The following is a 15,991-nucleotide window of genomic DNA, read 5'->3' on the forward strand; positions in this document are numbered from 1 at the left end:
AGAGCTACCAGACATGGTAGAAGTTTAGTCCCCAGATCTCCTGGGACCAGGTCATAAACTTGTGCAAAGCGGAAATATCAAGACATGTTAACCTGGTTTATCTCTGACCCCAGAGATAAGACCTGGCTCCATGGAGTCTCCAGGGAAAGGAGGAACTAGGCTGAGAGGGAGCATCAGGAGCGCCCACCAGGTCAGGCATGAGACTGCCTCAGTGCTCCCATCTGTGTCCTCACTAATGCGGCTCCAGGGAGGATCTACTTCCTCCTTCCTCTAGGTTCCTTGACTCAGATGCTGCATTAATCACTAGGAAGGTCTCTGCCATCCATCCAGGTCAACCCACTTAGTGGGTAAAAGTTGGATTATTTGGAAGGTCTCTCAGAAAACCTGTTCCCCTTCCCAGACATGGGTCTCCAAAGGGCGAAGGAAAATAATGGATAAGGAGGTGGGTGGTTGTTGTTTTGATTTTTGTTTTCTTGGTTCAGGGCTCCATAAATCATATGCCTCAATTCATGACACCTCGTCACCACCATTCCTTGCAAGATATCTTCTTAATATTATTGTCTCTTATTACATCGAATCTCCATTCCCTTCTTCTCCCTGCATAAAGGTAGCCACTGAAAAATAGATATGTGCACTTGAATAATTCATGTCTTTGTATGCTTGTGTGTTTTATATACACACAATGTTGTGCTGTAAACTCCAAAGTGTTTCTTACTTACTGTGCTAACACTATAATTTTTATGATCCACTTTGCTTGCTGTGTGGATACTCAAAACCCTGCTTCTTTTATCTTTTTCCAAACCATTCTCTCTACACACAGATGAATTTTCTTACTCTAAATCAAACCCTATCAATTTCTTGCTCAAAGCATTTAAAGAACTTCCCATTACCATTAAAAGATAAAAAGGAAACTAGCCTATGAGGTCTACTTGTCAGCTCCTACATACATCTCCAGCCTCAACCAGTGTCCTCTTTCCTCTGCTCCCCACACTTCAGCCATACTGGCTTTTACTCAGTTTGTGGAATTCACAAATGTCTTCATCTCAGCGCCTTTGCCTTCTCCCCCTCGCCCACCTCATCTCTTGGAAAGGCTTCCTCTTTCTCAGCCTTCAAGCCTCTCCTAACTGTGGACAATGGTGCAGCCCTTTTGGGGAGACTTTGGCAATTTTAGTCATCTTGGGCCAAGCTCCCTGGAAGCAGTGACTTCTGGGAACTGGGACAGAGTTTAGTGAAGGAGTGACCTCAGAAGGAGAAGATGGAGGGAGGGAGCAGAGATGTGGACTCAGCACATTATGTTCAGCCTGGTCTTGAGAGGGGATCTGGAACAGGAATTGTACCCATTGAGTGAGTCCCATTGGAGGTAAGGAACCAGGCTTGTCTACCCAGTGCCAGTCATCACTGGCCTCTGGCTGAGCCTACATCCCAGGGCAGTGGAGAGGAAGTGCCTACCCCTTCTGGACAGGGAAAGGGCTGTCAGGAGCCATGAGCAGCCAACATCCACAGCAGCTGTGAGGCGGGGTTGGCTGAACCAGTGAAGTTGCACCCACTAGTAAAGCCTAAGGTGTGCATGGCCTTCCTGCTAGAAATTCATTCTTAGCATCATACTCTAGAGAACCTTCATTCACGTGCCCATGAAGAAGGATACAAGAAGTCATTTCAGCATTGTTTATGATGGTGGAAAACTAGAGATAACCTAAATGTCCTTCAACAGGAGAATAAAGTAATCATAGTAAATACCTATTAAAGCGGTAAAAGTAATGGACTGGAGTATGTGTATCAACATGTACAAATCTCATAAAGCATGATTTGAGTGAAAAATCAAGACTAAATATAACTGTGGACACAACTTTCGAGTAAAATTATAGAAACCTACTTAAGGACAAGCACAAAGTGGATGATAGTAAGTAGCTCTAGGGAAGGAAAAACTGGGATGAAATCAGGAGTTCAACTGTCTCCCAACTGACACCCTAATGTTCTATTTAAAGACACACATGAATGGCAGCATTTTAAGATTCAGTAGTAACACCAGTCATAATTTATTCTACATATATTTTATTCTTTTACATTTAATGCATAATATTCACACTTTAAATATTACAAAAACTATTTATGTGGCTATATGTACACCTATAGTGATACTTTTTGTTTTTCCTATGTTATCATTTTCCTTGCAAATGACAACAGAAGAAAGTACACAGACAATCCATTCTCTTTTTTAGGCTCCATCACAGCACTTTGCCACGTTTCATCATGTCACATGAGTTTGTTAGCCATGCTGTTCATATACAATACCATTAACATTGCAGGAGGATGTTTATGTCAGGGGGAAAATGCTCATAAAAAGGTTAATGTTTCTGAGATGGAATGGACAGGATAAGGTTTGGGGACACACTTACCCAGCTGTCTCTTTGCTATCTATCCTAGCAAATATTTCCAGTGGTCCATTCCCACCCAGTGATGCTGACCTGAAGAACCAGGTTCATGCTCTTAGACTCTGAGGGGCTATATTTTGACACAGAAGGCCTACTTTTCCCCGTGTGTCCCAGCCAAGAAAATGTTATTCAAAAAGTAATCAGTTCAAGCTTGAGAATGAGAGGCCTATGTTATAGGTTCTCCTACGGTGATTCTTCATGCCCTTTGGACTTAGCACAATTATATATGTGAATATTCAAATATCTAAAAGCATATTTAATTTTAATTTTGCTAAGTACTTATAGATGGTCTCCTGGATGCCTGAACTAGTTTACAGTCCCATCAGTCCATGATGTTTCCATTTGTCCCATAGCCTCACAAACACTTCGCATCATCACACTCTCATCTGTCATGCAGATTGGTGTAAAGAGCGCCTCATTACTTCTCTGACTACAAGTGCAATTTAACGTCTCTTCATAGCTTGTTAACATTTTGCATTTCCCTTTATGAAATTTCCTTTTCAGATACTCTACCCATTTTTTATGTGACAGACGTTTCTTACAAACTCTAGATATTAATCCTAACATGGGATTTCAGAGAAAGCTTGCAAGTTTTAAGACAGAGCTCCTATAGACATTTGTGCTCAGGTTTTTGAGTGGATGAAATTTTCGATTTCTCTGAGCTTGGCCTTGATGGTTCTGAGAAGGTTGTCATCCTCCTCCCTGTCAGGGCTACTGTTGCTGGTTCTCAGCATGTCAGACAGAAGGTGCAGGTCCTCCTCCACTCAGGGACATGATTTGCAGGGTCCTCCTCTGAGTGTAGGACCTCCTCTGATACTTAGGCCCTGCTCAGCCAAGCCATGACTTTCTGATTTAAGTTTGGATGCCTAGTCATGGACATGGTTGTGACTTTCAATAGTCGCTGCTTCCTGGGCTCCCCCATGTCAAAGTCATCCTGGTCTGGGTCCTACCCATGGGCGGCATCTTCACTGGCCTCCTGTTCTGAGAAGCTCTCATACTCCTCCTTAGAGTAGTGATTTGTGGACTTGGCCTTGGGCCGGCCTGCATGGCACTGTCCTCATGCTAGTCATGGCAAAGGTACAGACCCAGGAGACCTTGGGGTTGGGGCTGCTGTGGGCCACCGTGTTCCAAGCACTGTCGCTGGGCTGATTGATGCCTGGGGCTCATGTGTTCTCTCACACTTTGGCCAGATTTGCAGGCTACTGTTGGCTCCGGGCCCTGTGGATGCTCCCCATCTTTGTCTGTGAGCTGGAGTGTGCCAAGCCTTCAAAGAACAGCCTGAGCTTCGGCTTGGGGGTGCTGAGGGTGCTGTTATCATCCTCCATGTTTGGGTCACTGTTGCTGGAGTTTTCTATAGGGTCATATAGAAGGTCTAGATCCTCCTCGAACTTGGGGACATGCGCGAGTCCACAACCTCCTCTGACACTTTGAACTTGCCCAGCCATGCCACAACTTTCTCCTTGATATTTTCTGGCATGGTAATGGACGTCTTTCCTAGTACCCATGGCCTCTGCTTGTTGGGCATCCCCATGTCAGTGCCCTTCTCAGCCTGGTCTAACCCATTGGTGGCATTGTAGCTGGCCTGTTGTTCAGAGGAGAAGCTCTGATATACCACATTGGAGTAGTTAACCCTTGACTTGGCCTTGCATCTGCCCTGTATGGCACTGTCCTCCTGGAGGATGGGCTGGCTGGACAGGAAGCAGATCCAGATCTTGGCCACTTTGGCAGAAGCCTCGTTGATGCTGCTGCAGAGGCACAGCCCGTGGCCACCCTTCAGGGGTTGCTGCCTGACCTCGGCCTTGTGGATGGCGCCCGCAGGGAGTGTCTTGTAGCTACAGATGATCTGGTTCTTAAAGTGATTGCTGTAGTGCACAGGACCTGTAGCTTGTTGCCTTCTCTCTTGAGGAAATTGGGGTCTTGCAGTGAAGTCAGCCCCAAGTCTGTTTCCAGTTGTCCACTGGGGAACAGCACACTCCCATAGGATGTGCTTGTAGCCCTGCATCTTCATGGTGATCACCATTGATATGAGGTTGGAGCCCTGCATCTTCATGGCAATCACCATGGAGATGAGGTCCTTCTCCAGCTCTTTGAAGACCACCATCTTCACTAAGGTCAGATTTCACAACCTGGGCACGAATCTGAGGTTGGGGCTCTCAAACTCCCAGGTAACAAACAGGTTCATGGGCATTGGTGTGTTGAGCCTGGGCACAGGGGTGGGGGTGCAGAGGGTTGTGGAGACCAGTACTGTGGGCATCAAAGAAGCTGCAGCTGCTTGCCCCATACAAGTCCTTTCTGTATTCTGGGGTGATAGTTTCTCTTCCCTTGTTGGGACAGAGGAGAGACATTCTGTCAGGGGCAGCTGATGACCTGCCAGGTGGTTTGGGGGCTGTAGTTCAGACCGAACCCCTAAGTACTCAGTGATTGTTGTCAGGAGGTAGGACACGAGTGATCCAAGGACAACGTGTGCAAAAAGGGACCCCATGCTCTCTGACTAGCTCAGGGAAGGCCTGTGTGGTGTTCTTGCAAACTCAGAGACCTAAAGTTATTACAAAGGATGTTCTGAAATGAAAACTTGTAGCTAAATGCAGTTTATGGTGGGTAGTCATGTCCTAGGCTGGCATCTTCCCTGACTAAGGTCAATCTCTATCTTAACTGAGCCTGTCTATTGTCTTTTGGCATCTACAATAATATATCTTTGGAAGGTCAAAGGAATTTCCTTTTTTCCGGACCCCTCAACGCATAGGCAATGCTCTGTGGAGACCACAAATGCCCTCATTGTACCCGAGTTAATTGTTGACTTGTAACTCTCCTATATCCACCTGTGTAAAAGAAGTATGCCTGTGTCATTTTAATGTTTATCCAGTCACATAGGATTCCCCACTTTGATTTCTCTGGGACCCTAATGTATCACCACTGGATTTCATGTTACCAACACACATCTCCTGCTTTGATGTAATGTAGAATATAAGGTGCACAACCGCCATTCTCCAGAGCATTATCTCAATCCACTGAGATTTTCTTCCCACCAATTATTGACAGCTGGACTTAAATAAACTCACAAAAATTCTTCACAATTTTGAGTGTTTCTTACTTTGACATTTACTTGGCATAGTGGGGCAGGATTCCAAAGAACCCGCTCCACCGCCCTCCCGGACCAAACTGTGGACCCAGTGCTAGGATTGAACAAAAAACCCATTGAACCCACTGGCTCCCCACCCATCAGGTGAACCTGGGTGAATTGTGTCTTAGACCAAGGACTTTCCCTTGCTGGTGGTAGAGGGTTTGATTTATTTGAGCTGTATTTTAAATACTCCAGATGTAACTAAGATTAAGGGTTGAGGGAATTTAGGCTTAGACAAGACAAGAGGAACAATGGATGCCTGGTTTTATATTGTGGCTTTCCAATTGGAATTGCTTTCTGAGAATCTGAGAAAAATTAACCTTTGCTGTATAAATTAAAGTTGAACTTGATCAGCTCCAAAAATACAGGCGCATGTCCTCTCTCCAGCCTGAATATCTGGTATTCTTAGGTGACTAAGAATCTCTGTTGAGGTGTCAGGTCTTTCCTCATGATGTGCAGGGGGCCCAAAGCCAAAATTTCAACTCAAGTGTAATTAAAGTGACTGGTTCTGGTGGGGGAGCAACCATAAATTTTGGTCAACTAGTTCCCTGAACTCTCTGGTTGTTTTAGACAGCAGGGAGATAAACCAAGGCACATAAGAGGATTGAATGTTAAGGGGTGAGAGCCTCATGAAGCTCAACCATAAGCAATAATTGTTGACCAAGTACATTATATTACAATCCTAGAAAATTTGCTCAGATTCTACAGATATCAGAAAAAACAAACAAACAAAACTACAACAATAACAACAACAACACACACAAACACACGCAGAAATACAAAAGAACTAGATCAAAACACACCTAAAATTAACATGGGATTGTGCCTCCAAGGCCAGGACTTGCCAGATCCCAGCCCTCATTAATGCTCCTGACAGGAAGGTTTTACTTGCAAGTGCTTTACAGAAATGGGAAGATTTAACTAGAAAATATCCTCCTAAAAATGGCCAAAATGCAGTTTTATTTCTGTGCCTAAATTAATTTTTGGCATGCAATAAAAATTAGAAAAATGCCAGGTCTAACATTAAACTGAATGAATTAATGGAAGCATATCTTGATTTGGAAATGAGTAGATTCTAAGGAGAAGCACAAAAAAATTAAGGAATTAGAAACTGTCTCTGAACTCCTCCGAAGCTAATGAATGCCAACACCCCATCTTCCCCCTTTTCTAGCTCCCCACTATATCCTTCGCCCTTTCCCTACGTTCTTCCTTCCCCTTCAGTCCCCTCCACTACCACTCCCTACTGACTTAAGGAATAATGAGAATAGGAATTCCAACAGCTCCCTTTGGAGAAAAGCTTGTCTCAGTAAGAGAGGAACCAGCAATTGTTCCTGATTTTCTCAATGACCCTGATGGGTTCACAAAGGCATTTAACTGTTAGAACATGTAATCCTGGCTATTCTAACCGATTCCAATTAATATAGCTAATGGTTTCTGCCAGCAAATGCAACACAATTTCTAAATAAGGTTTGCAAGAAAATTCCTGTAGAGAAGTCTGTCCACTGTTAGAATCATAGGAAACTGAAATAGGATGTAGTAAAAGGGGGGAAAAACCCACAAAACAACCATAGGGTTGACCCAAGGGTGTTTCCCCTTCTCACTGATAGTTTGGGAGAAGTTGAAATAATCATAGAAAGGGAAGCCACTGAGACCCCTGTAGATACTGGGGCTACTTTATTTGTTCCTAACCACATCCAACTAAGAGGAATTTTCATTTTATTTTATTTTATTTGCATTGTTTAAAGTATTACGTATATTTCTGTTTCCTACCATGGACCCCTCCCCAGCCACTCCCACCCCCTAGCACATGTTCCCACCCACCTCATTGTCCCTGTTCATTGGTCAGAGTAAAGCTTCTGTGCAAATGGCAGGAATATTTACCCAATGTCTGTTTTTAATCAAAACCTGTTTCCAACTAGGGAATGTTATAGCAATATTAGCAAACATATATCTTTGCTAATAAAATCTGCCCCAATTCAACTGATAGGGAGAAGCGTTTGTTTGTTTGTTAATTTGTTTTATGAAATCAGTGATACCCACACATGCTTTATCCAGAAGCGTGTTTAGAAATAAATGAACAAGATACCGAACCCAACAGAGCCTCAGATGAACCCAGCGGTGTGTCCTCCAAGTTGGGGTCCTGGCTGCACCCAGGTTTCCTCAGGGGCTCTGGAAATGGATCTGCTGGTGGAATCATGCACAGACATGGAGAGGAATGGGGGAAATGGTGAGCATTCAGCAGGCAAGATGGGTATTTGGCCAACAATTGTCTGAAAAGGAGCCCAGAGTTGGAACCACATTCATGCACCTCTGTCCAGTACCCACCCAGGGTGGAGGGAGCTAGGCCCCTTTGTTCTGACCTCAGGCTTATGCAGTTCGGAACCCAACCCTCAATGGAAAATGGGGAAACTGATGTCCATAGAGTGGCAGATGTCACCCAATGTCCATGACCTTCAGAGCCCAGAGTTCAGGAATGTTCAGACCTTCCAGGCCAAGGCTGCAATCTCTCCAACAGAGTTGGTCTGGACATTAGAAATCTTGACATACTGGGAAGTTCCTTCCAGTTCCTCTGTATCTGGGGGCTGGGGTAGGAGGGAAGGGGGGTGCTTTGTTCTGGGATCCACAAAGAGCACTAGCTGTTTTGTTTGTTTGCTTGTTTGTTTTTTACTAAGAGGAATTTTTATCTTTTTATTGTTTAAAGTATTACATATGTTTCCATTTTCTCACATGGACCCCTGCTCAGCCACTCCCACCCCCTAGCACATGCTCCCATACCCCCAGTGTCTGTGTCCATTGGTTATGCCTATATGCATGCATACAAATCCTTTGGTTGAACTCTTACTTTCCCCACCACTCTCCCCTGCCTTCCCATTGAGATGTGAAGATCGGTTCAATGCTTCTCTGTCTCTGGATCTATTTTTGTTTATCAGTTTATGTTGTTCATTATATTCCACAAATGAGTGTGATCATGTGATATTTATCTTTCTCTGACTGGCTTATTTCGCTTAGCATAATGCTCGCCATGTCCATCCAAGCTGTTGTGAATGGTAAGAGTTCTTTCTTTTTTCACAGCAGCACAGTATTCCATTGTACAGATGTAACACAGTTTTTTAATCCACTCATCTGCTGATGGGCACTTAGACTGTTTCCAAATCTTAGATATTGTGCTGTATGTACATAGGGGTGCATATATCATTTCTGATTGGTTTTTCTGATTTCTTGGGATATATTCCTAGAAGTGGAATTACTGAGTCAAATGGCAGTTCCATTTTTAATTTTTTGAACAAACTACATACTGTTTTCCACATTGGCTGCACCAGTCTGTGTTCCCACCAGCAGTGCACAAGGGTTCCTTTTTCCTCCACATCCTCACCAGCATTTGTCCTTTCTTGATTTGTTGATGATAGCCACTCTGACAGGTGTGATGGTATCTCATTGTGTTTTTTTAAAATATATTTTTATTGATTTCAGAGAGGAATAGAAACATCAATGATGAGAGGATCATTGATTGGTTGCCTCCTGCACATGCTCTATTGGGGATCGATCCCCCAACCTGGGCATGTGCCCTTGACTGGAATCAAACCCTGGACTTTTCAGTCCGCAGGCCGACACTCTACTCACTGAGCCAAACTGGCTAGGGCCCTCATTGTTGTTTTAATTTGCATCTCTTCGATAATTAGTGGCTTTGAGCATGTTTTCATAAGGCCAAGAGACATATGAAAACAGAATTTTTTTTCTTGTGACTAATAAAAAGAATTTTATTAAACTCACTGAAGTCACATGTCCACATGAAACCATCATCATTGTGGCCAGGCCAGTGAGATGTGCTGATACCTCCACTCTGGGGCCCTGAACCACACTCCCCAGAACCACCTGGATGTGGAAATTGGCAGCTGTTAGAAAGGAGGAAATGGAAGTCATGTCCACCACAGGCCATTGTCAAATAAAACATTGACTTCTGGTTTCCACTCTGACATATAAGAGCTTGGATGTCCTTACTCCCATCCTTATAAGAAAAAAAAAAGATGAACAATCCTAAAAACAGGAACTCTTTATCAATTTATCTGAAATTAACTATGACTATGAAATACAATACAAGCTAGCCTATCTTCCTGATAAGACAGAAAACATCTTTTCCACTCAAAGTGAGAGACAAAATAAAGAAGCATGATAAGAGAAGACAGATTTGACCACATCAAAATGTAATGAACATATTTGGCAAAACACACATCAAATTGAGACAAATGGCAAGCTAGAGAAACCATTTGCAAGTTACAAAGCTGATATTCATGACAATTCAGATTTGCTAACAATCCAATGGAAAAGAGGGCAAAAGGTCTCAAACTGAAATTCCAAAACAAGGAATAGGCCGAAAGTATGAGAAAGATATCCAACATCAGTTTAAACCAGAATGAACAATTCAGATGAAAATATTGCTCTTTCTCACCCTGGACAGGGTACCTCATCAGTTGGTTGGGGAGTCATCCCATATACCAAAGGGTTGCAGGTTTGATTCCCGGTCAGGACACATACATAAGATGTGGGTTCTGAAAATGTTCTGGAAATAGACCGTGTTTGTGATGTTATAGAACAGTTGCGAAAAATTGTGAATATACTTGATGTTGGAATTTATACTTGGAAGGATCATAGAACGAAAATTTATAAAATTTAAATTTATTTTAATATATTTAAAATTCTTTTTATTTTACTCACTAGTATAAAAAAATACACTAAAATTCTAAGTGTGTGTAAGATAAACACAAAAATGTTTTAAATTGCTGTTATTGGGGAGGGGAAGTCCTCTCTGCCATGGCAGCTGACACACACTGAGGCCCAGGACCTGGGACCACAGACCTCGCAGGAGCTGAGGCGAGTGGCTCACAAGCTGCAGGTGGGTCCACATCTGGAAGTTCAGGGACAGCTGTGCCTGGAGCCTGCTCTGGCTCTGGAGAGGGCAGCAGAGTTGGCGTTTCCTCTTTAGGTGTTTCTTGATCTTGCTCTGGAGCTGCTTCTGTAGATCCAGGAAGAGAACATGTTACACCGTGACTGCCTTTTGTGCTTTCCAAAGAAGGGAACCTCCCATCTCCATCACTAAACTTCCAGTTCAAACCACACCCCAGGAAGTCCTCCAGTCTGCAGGCCAAGGGCACTGACCTGAGCGGCTGTGTGCTCCTGCCTAACCCCAGCCTCTGGGAGCTCTTCTCTGTGTGGTCCAGCCACATGGCCTCTCCCTCAACCACACCACGCTCTCTGACTCCTCCTGTGTCTCCGCCTCAGTGGGCTCAGGTGTTCCAGCTGTGAGGGAGATACTGGGCCTGGTTTGGCAGGTCTGGGACTGGAAATGTGAGCTCTATGTGGACAGAGCAAAAGCATGATGAGGCTGGGAAATTCTGGTGGCCGATATAAATCTGGAGGGTACTGGTCCAGCCAGATGCCCAGGGTGCAGGATATGGCCCTGGGAAGAGAGAGAGGTGGAGAGCAGGGTTTGAGGCCTGGCCTTTCCTTCCACACAACCCTCCCAGAGCACCACTCAGAGAGCCGGGGGTCCTGTGCCTGCTGCTCCTGCCCATGCAGAAGCCAGACCTACTCTTTGCCCACCTTCAACCTGGCGGTCCTGGCAGAGACACGCCTGGTCACCCAGGAGGGGCTGGCAGAAAGCCCTCCTAACTGACAGCTCTGGATCAATGAGGGAACCACCTGCCCCCTTCTTCAGAGGAACCTGACATGCTCTCTCAGTGTCCCTGTCCCTCCCACTACCCTCCTCCCCAAATGTCAACTCCATGAGGACAGAGAGGGCTGGTGTCTGTTCTGTCATGTCTTTCACTCATTGGCACACAGTAGGTGCTCCAGGAATAGCTGACCAATGAACGAGCAAAGAAAATCTGTCTACACCTCTGGCAACCCAGAGACCTCCTAACACCTCAGATTTTGGCTCCTGCATTTACATGCTGCCTAATTCACTAGCTGCCTGTGGGGTTCTCCTCCTCCCATTGACATTTACCTCCCATGGGTAGAGAGCGACAGCCACGCTGCCACTGAGGAGGTTCTACCAGATTAGTAAGCAAGGTCCCAGGATAGAGGTGCAGGCAGGGCTGGGATTAGGAGCGGAAGGGTATGAATTTTCTGAGGGGGCTCACTCTGTCCACTGACCTCCTCACTCGCCCACACCACCCATATCCACATGCACAGCTCTCTGACTCGTGTCCTTTTTTCTAGGAGAAGCCCTCAGACATCTGCCCTCTTGCAGAAATCCCACCATGTGTGGGATGCAGGGTTCTGACAGCACCTTGAATTCAGTCCCCATACTCCCCTCCTGGCTCTGATCCAACACCAAATCACGTTTTCTGCTAGAACAGAGGTCTGCCATCCTCATCACAATTCAGGAAGATGCGCCATAGGTAGGGGAGGCCAGGAGGACGTCACGTCGGCTGTCCTGTGGACACTACGAGCCTGTGAAGCCTAGTGTGACTGAATCGCTCCCGACTACAAGGAAGCTCTGCAGTGCAGGCTTGGGGCGTGCTCTGAACACTGGATTATGGTCAGTGCCTAGAGAAGTATCTGCACCTGGCAGGACTTCAGATATATTTGCTGAATGAATGAGTCTAAACCAGCCCCATCTCAGATAGCTGGGAGAGCCTGGGCCCCACTGCTCACCCCTGGGGTCTCTATTCTGGCTTCACCCAGGACAGGGACCCATAATGGAAGTGCCAATCTCTTTATCTAATGAGAAAAGTGCTTAGCCCTGGGCCCTGAGAAGAATCACAAATTGGCAGACTTTGTCAATATGAAGAGAAAATGACCAATTGTTTCAAACACAGCTCCTCCAGCAGAACTCTCCACTGTCCAGGCACCCAGAGGCACCCCATTGAGATCCTACACTAACCTTATTGGACCTCATTTCTCCCCATGTTCCGAGGAACAAACACTCAGAGGCATGCAGTGACCTGAAGTTTCACAGCAAACAGACGGCCAATGACCACTGTGCTGTGCAGGGGAAGGGGCTCACCTGGTACATGGCTGGTCCCTCACCTGTTATAGCAAATGCTGTATAACAACACGGAAGGGTGGGGACAAATGTGGGGTGCCTGCCCAGGAAGGTGGGCACGTGGTATTTGCCCCATTTGTCCAATCAGTGAGCCCAGGTGGTCAGTACCACACTGGTCTTTTGCTTTTTCTCTTCTGTTTTGCCTCGAGAGGATGGAGTTTATTGACACCACAAGTGGGTGGTGCTGGGGCCACTGGGCTGGTTGGCAGCGGGGCCCAGGGGTGGCTGACCGGCCTCCGTGTTCTGACAGGTGCCCCCATGGGAGGCCCGCGCTGAGTCAGGCACACAGTGAGGCTGACTCCCCAGGAAACAGAGTCCTGGCTTCCAGAAGGGGCAGGTCTTGACAGTGAGAACCTTTATCAATGGCGGTCTCTGCGTCCTGAGGGCCATCAACTCAATGATTGTCCAGCTCAACACTGTCTGCCTGACCCCCCACTCGCCAGAGCATTCTGGTAATGAGCAGAGCAGCTGGGGCTCCCTGGGGGCTCCACCACGTTAGTTTCCAGGTTGTGAGCTCATTCACACTGAATAGGGTTCCACTTTGTGTTTCCTGGGTCTGTCTCGGTGCTAAACTGAACTGTGAACAGAAAAGCAGCTGGTCCTTCCCGGGCTTGGCCAGGGCAGGGGGATGGGCAAGGGACGGGCAGGCTCGAAGGCGGGATTGGAGTGTCTGAAGATACGGGTGGGGAAGTGCTTGATGTGGGAGCTTCACGTTGTTCCACTCCACGCCGTCGACGAGGACCCACAGTGTGTTCTACGGCTGCTTGGCCCTGCAGATCAGGCGGCTGATGCCCTCGAGGCACTGGCTATGGTAGGCCACGTCCTTGCCCTTGGTTTTCTTGGGCAAAACATCACCTTGTTGTTCTCCTTGTCCACAGTCATGGACCTGGAGGGCGTGTCTCCAGCCTCACCCCTGCTGGGCAGCCTGCTGACCTGCAGAGACTAGAAGGTGCACTTAAGGGTGTTGCTGGCAGTAGCCTGGTCTTTGTTCTCACTGTCTCTCTTCCTGTCTGTGGGCTGTGCTGACATCCAGTAATCCACATGTGGCCCCATCAGCTCAGCGCCAGCACCTGGCTGAAGGAGGACTCCTCTCCACTCACAAACAGGGAGGAGGGAAGATGTGTGAGGCCTCCTTGTTTGCCACAGACCTGTGTGGCGGGGTGGACAACAGCACGCTAGAGCTCAAGCGGGCCGCATAATCTCAGTGTCCTGAGGCAACCCAGAATGGTCCCACAATTCCAGTTCCACCACCCCCAGGAAGGGAATGATGGTCAAGGACTCCTCATTGGGGCTCTTTTGTTTGTAGATGAGTGTGGCCTCCACGAAGGGCAGTTGGTGGGCACGATTGGCCCCTGCCACATACTGTGTGATTCTCAACACCATGCCCAACGTGTCCTGCACAGCCCTCTGGGACTCCTTGTAGAACAGGTCCTGCCTGGCCAGGTCCTAGAAGAAGCTCTTGTAGCGGTAATGCACGGAGCCCAGGTACCTGGCCACAGGGTGGGAACCCAGCAGATGACCAGGAAGTACATGTAGCCCAGCCGGGGACAGGGGGCACGGTTGTAGGACAGCAGCTCTAGGAAGAGCCACAGCACAGAGCTGAAGTACTGCTGTGCCCCTTCCACCGGGATCTTCACAGGGTTCAGGGGCTGGGAATTGAGGTGACAGTGTCTCTGAATCCACGAGATGATGGTGCTGAAGGCCACCTGGACTTCAGACTTGGAGCAGGTGCACACCTCGGGCAGCATGTGTTGCTGCAGGACTCAGACGGGAACTGCCCCTGTCAGTCAGAGGTGTTGAGGAGGAGGATGTTCTGGGGCAGCTGGTGTCAGAGATGAGGATGTGGTTCAGCTGGTCGTATACCGTATCCCTGGGGATCTGCAGCTGACTCAGCGGGTCGGGACAGTGCTTGTTGTCCAGGCTGTGGGCCCGCTTGTTCTGGCTGTGCCACCAGCTGCTCCTTCAGGGATGTGCCCCAGCCCCAGCAGCCCTCCTGCTCTCTGGGATCTGGTGGAGGGGATGAGGAGAGACTCGGTCTTGGTGATGCGCCCACTGGTTGCTTGGAGCTCGTCTTCTTAGGCACGTGGGTTGGACCTGGAGGCTCCTCTGGCGCTGGCACTGTGAATGCTCTAGCTCTCCATCTGAGAGCTGGGCTGGGACAGGTCTTCCAAGTATGGCCTGAGCCAGGGCTTCGGGGTCCTGAAGACACTCTCATGGGCCACTGTCACTGGGCTTCTCTAGTGAGTCATACAGCAGATCCAGGTCCTCCACCTCAGGGACCTGCTCCAAAGACTCCTGCTCTGACTCCAGGACCTCCTTCCACATTGGGACCCTGCGCAGCCACCCCCCAACTTTCTTGTTGGCATCTTGTTGCCTGGTCATGAATGGCGATCTTACTTCTCCTTGGTGCTGCTTTTTGGACTCCTCAAAGTCGAAGTCCTCCTAATCTTGGTTCTGCCCGTGCACGGAATCATGGCTGGCCTGCTGTTCCGAGAAGATTTCATACTCCATCTCCGAGTAATGAACCCTGGACTTGGCCTTGAGGCCGGCCTGCCAGGTGCTGACCTCGGGGTCAATGGGTTGGCTGGACAGGGAGGAGATGCTGACCTCAGCCACGTGGGCAGATGCCTCCATGATGGTGCTATGGAGGCTCAGCATCTGGCCACCCTCGAGGGGTCGCTGCATCACCTCAGCCATGTCTATGGTGCCCTCGGCGAGCGCCAGGTAACCCAGGATGGTCTGGTTTTTAAGAGGCTGCTTCTGCTGCAGCATGATCTGTAAGTTGTTGCCTTCTCTCTTGAGGGAGTGAGGGTACTGCAGGGAGAAGGTCAGTGCAAGGTCGGTCTTCACGTGACCACTAGGGGGCAGCAGAATCTCGTCTGACCTCAAGATGTTTTGGGAGCCCTGCATTTTAACAGTGATCACCACAGTTCTGAGCTCCTTCTCCACCTTCTTGTAGATCAGCAGCTTGGCTAAGGTGAGGCTACACAGCCTTGGCACGCAGGCGGGGCTGGAGCAGTCCACCTCCCAGGTGGAAAACAAGTTCATGGGCACCTGTGTGTTGAGTGCGGCGGGCATGCTGTCCAGGCCCGTGGGCGTTGACATAGTGGTCTTATTTCTACCCTGTGTTGGGAGAGGGGGCACATGCCATCAGAGGCAGCTCCTAACCTGTCAGGTGGGCTGGGGGCTGCAGCTCAGACCGAACCCCAAGCACTCAGTAATTGGTGGCAAGTAGTGGGACAGGAGAGATCGTAGGGACCACATGCTAACTTGGCGGCCTTGCAAACTAGAGACCTAAAGTGACCAAACAGGATGGTCTGAAATTAAAGTGTTTGTGTGTGTGTGTGTTTTAAGTAAAAGCAGCTTATGGTGGATAGTGGTGTCCTAGGTTGT

General features: G+C 47.7%; 1 protein-coding gene across 1 annotated transcript in view; it reads right to left on the minus strand.

Moving 5' to 3' along the window:
• Positions 1-15,667, minus strand: part of LOC307115728 (phosphofurin acidic cluster sorting protein 2-like) — a gene marked incomplete at its 3' end in the record, with an annotated part of 39,361 nt that extends 23,694 nt beyond the window's left edge. The window contains exon 1 of the mRNA XM_079799109.1: positions 15,623-15,667. Within this exon, the coding sequence (XP_079655235.1) occupies positions 15,623-15,646 (24 nt within the window). The 5' untranslated portion in view covers positions 15,647-15,667. The remainder of the gene's footprint in view (positions 1-15,622) is intronic.
• Positions 15,668-15,991: the final 324 nt, after the last annotated feature.

Source organism: Cnephaeus nilssonii (assembly GCF_951640355.1).
Source record: "Cnephaeus nilssonii genome assembly, chromosome: 19".
Taxonomy (NCBI): domain Eukaryota; kingdom Metazoa; phylum Chordata; class Mammalia; order Chiroptera; family Vespertilionidae; genus Cnephaeus; species Cnephaeus nilssonii.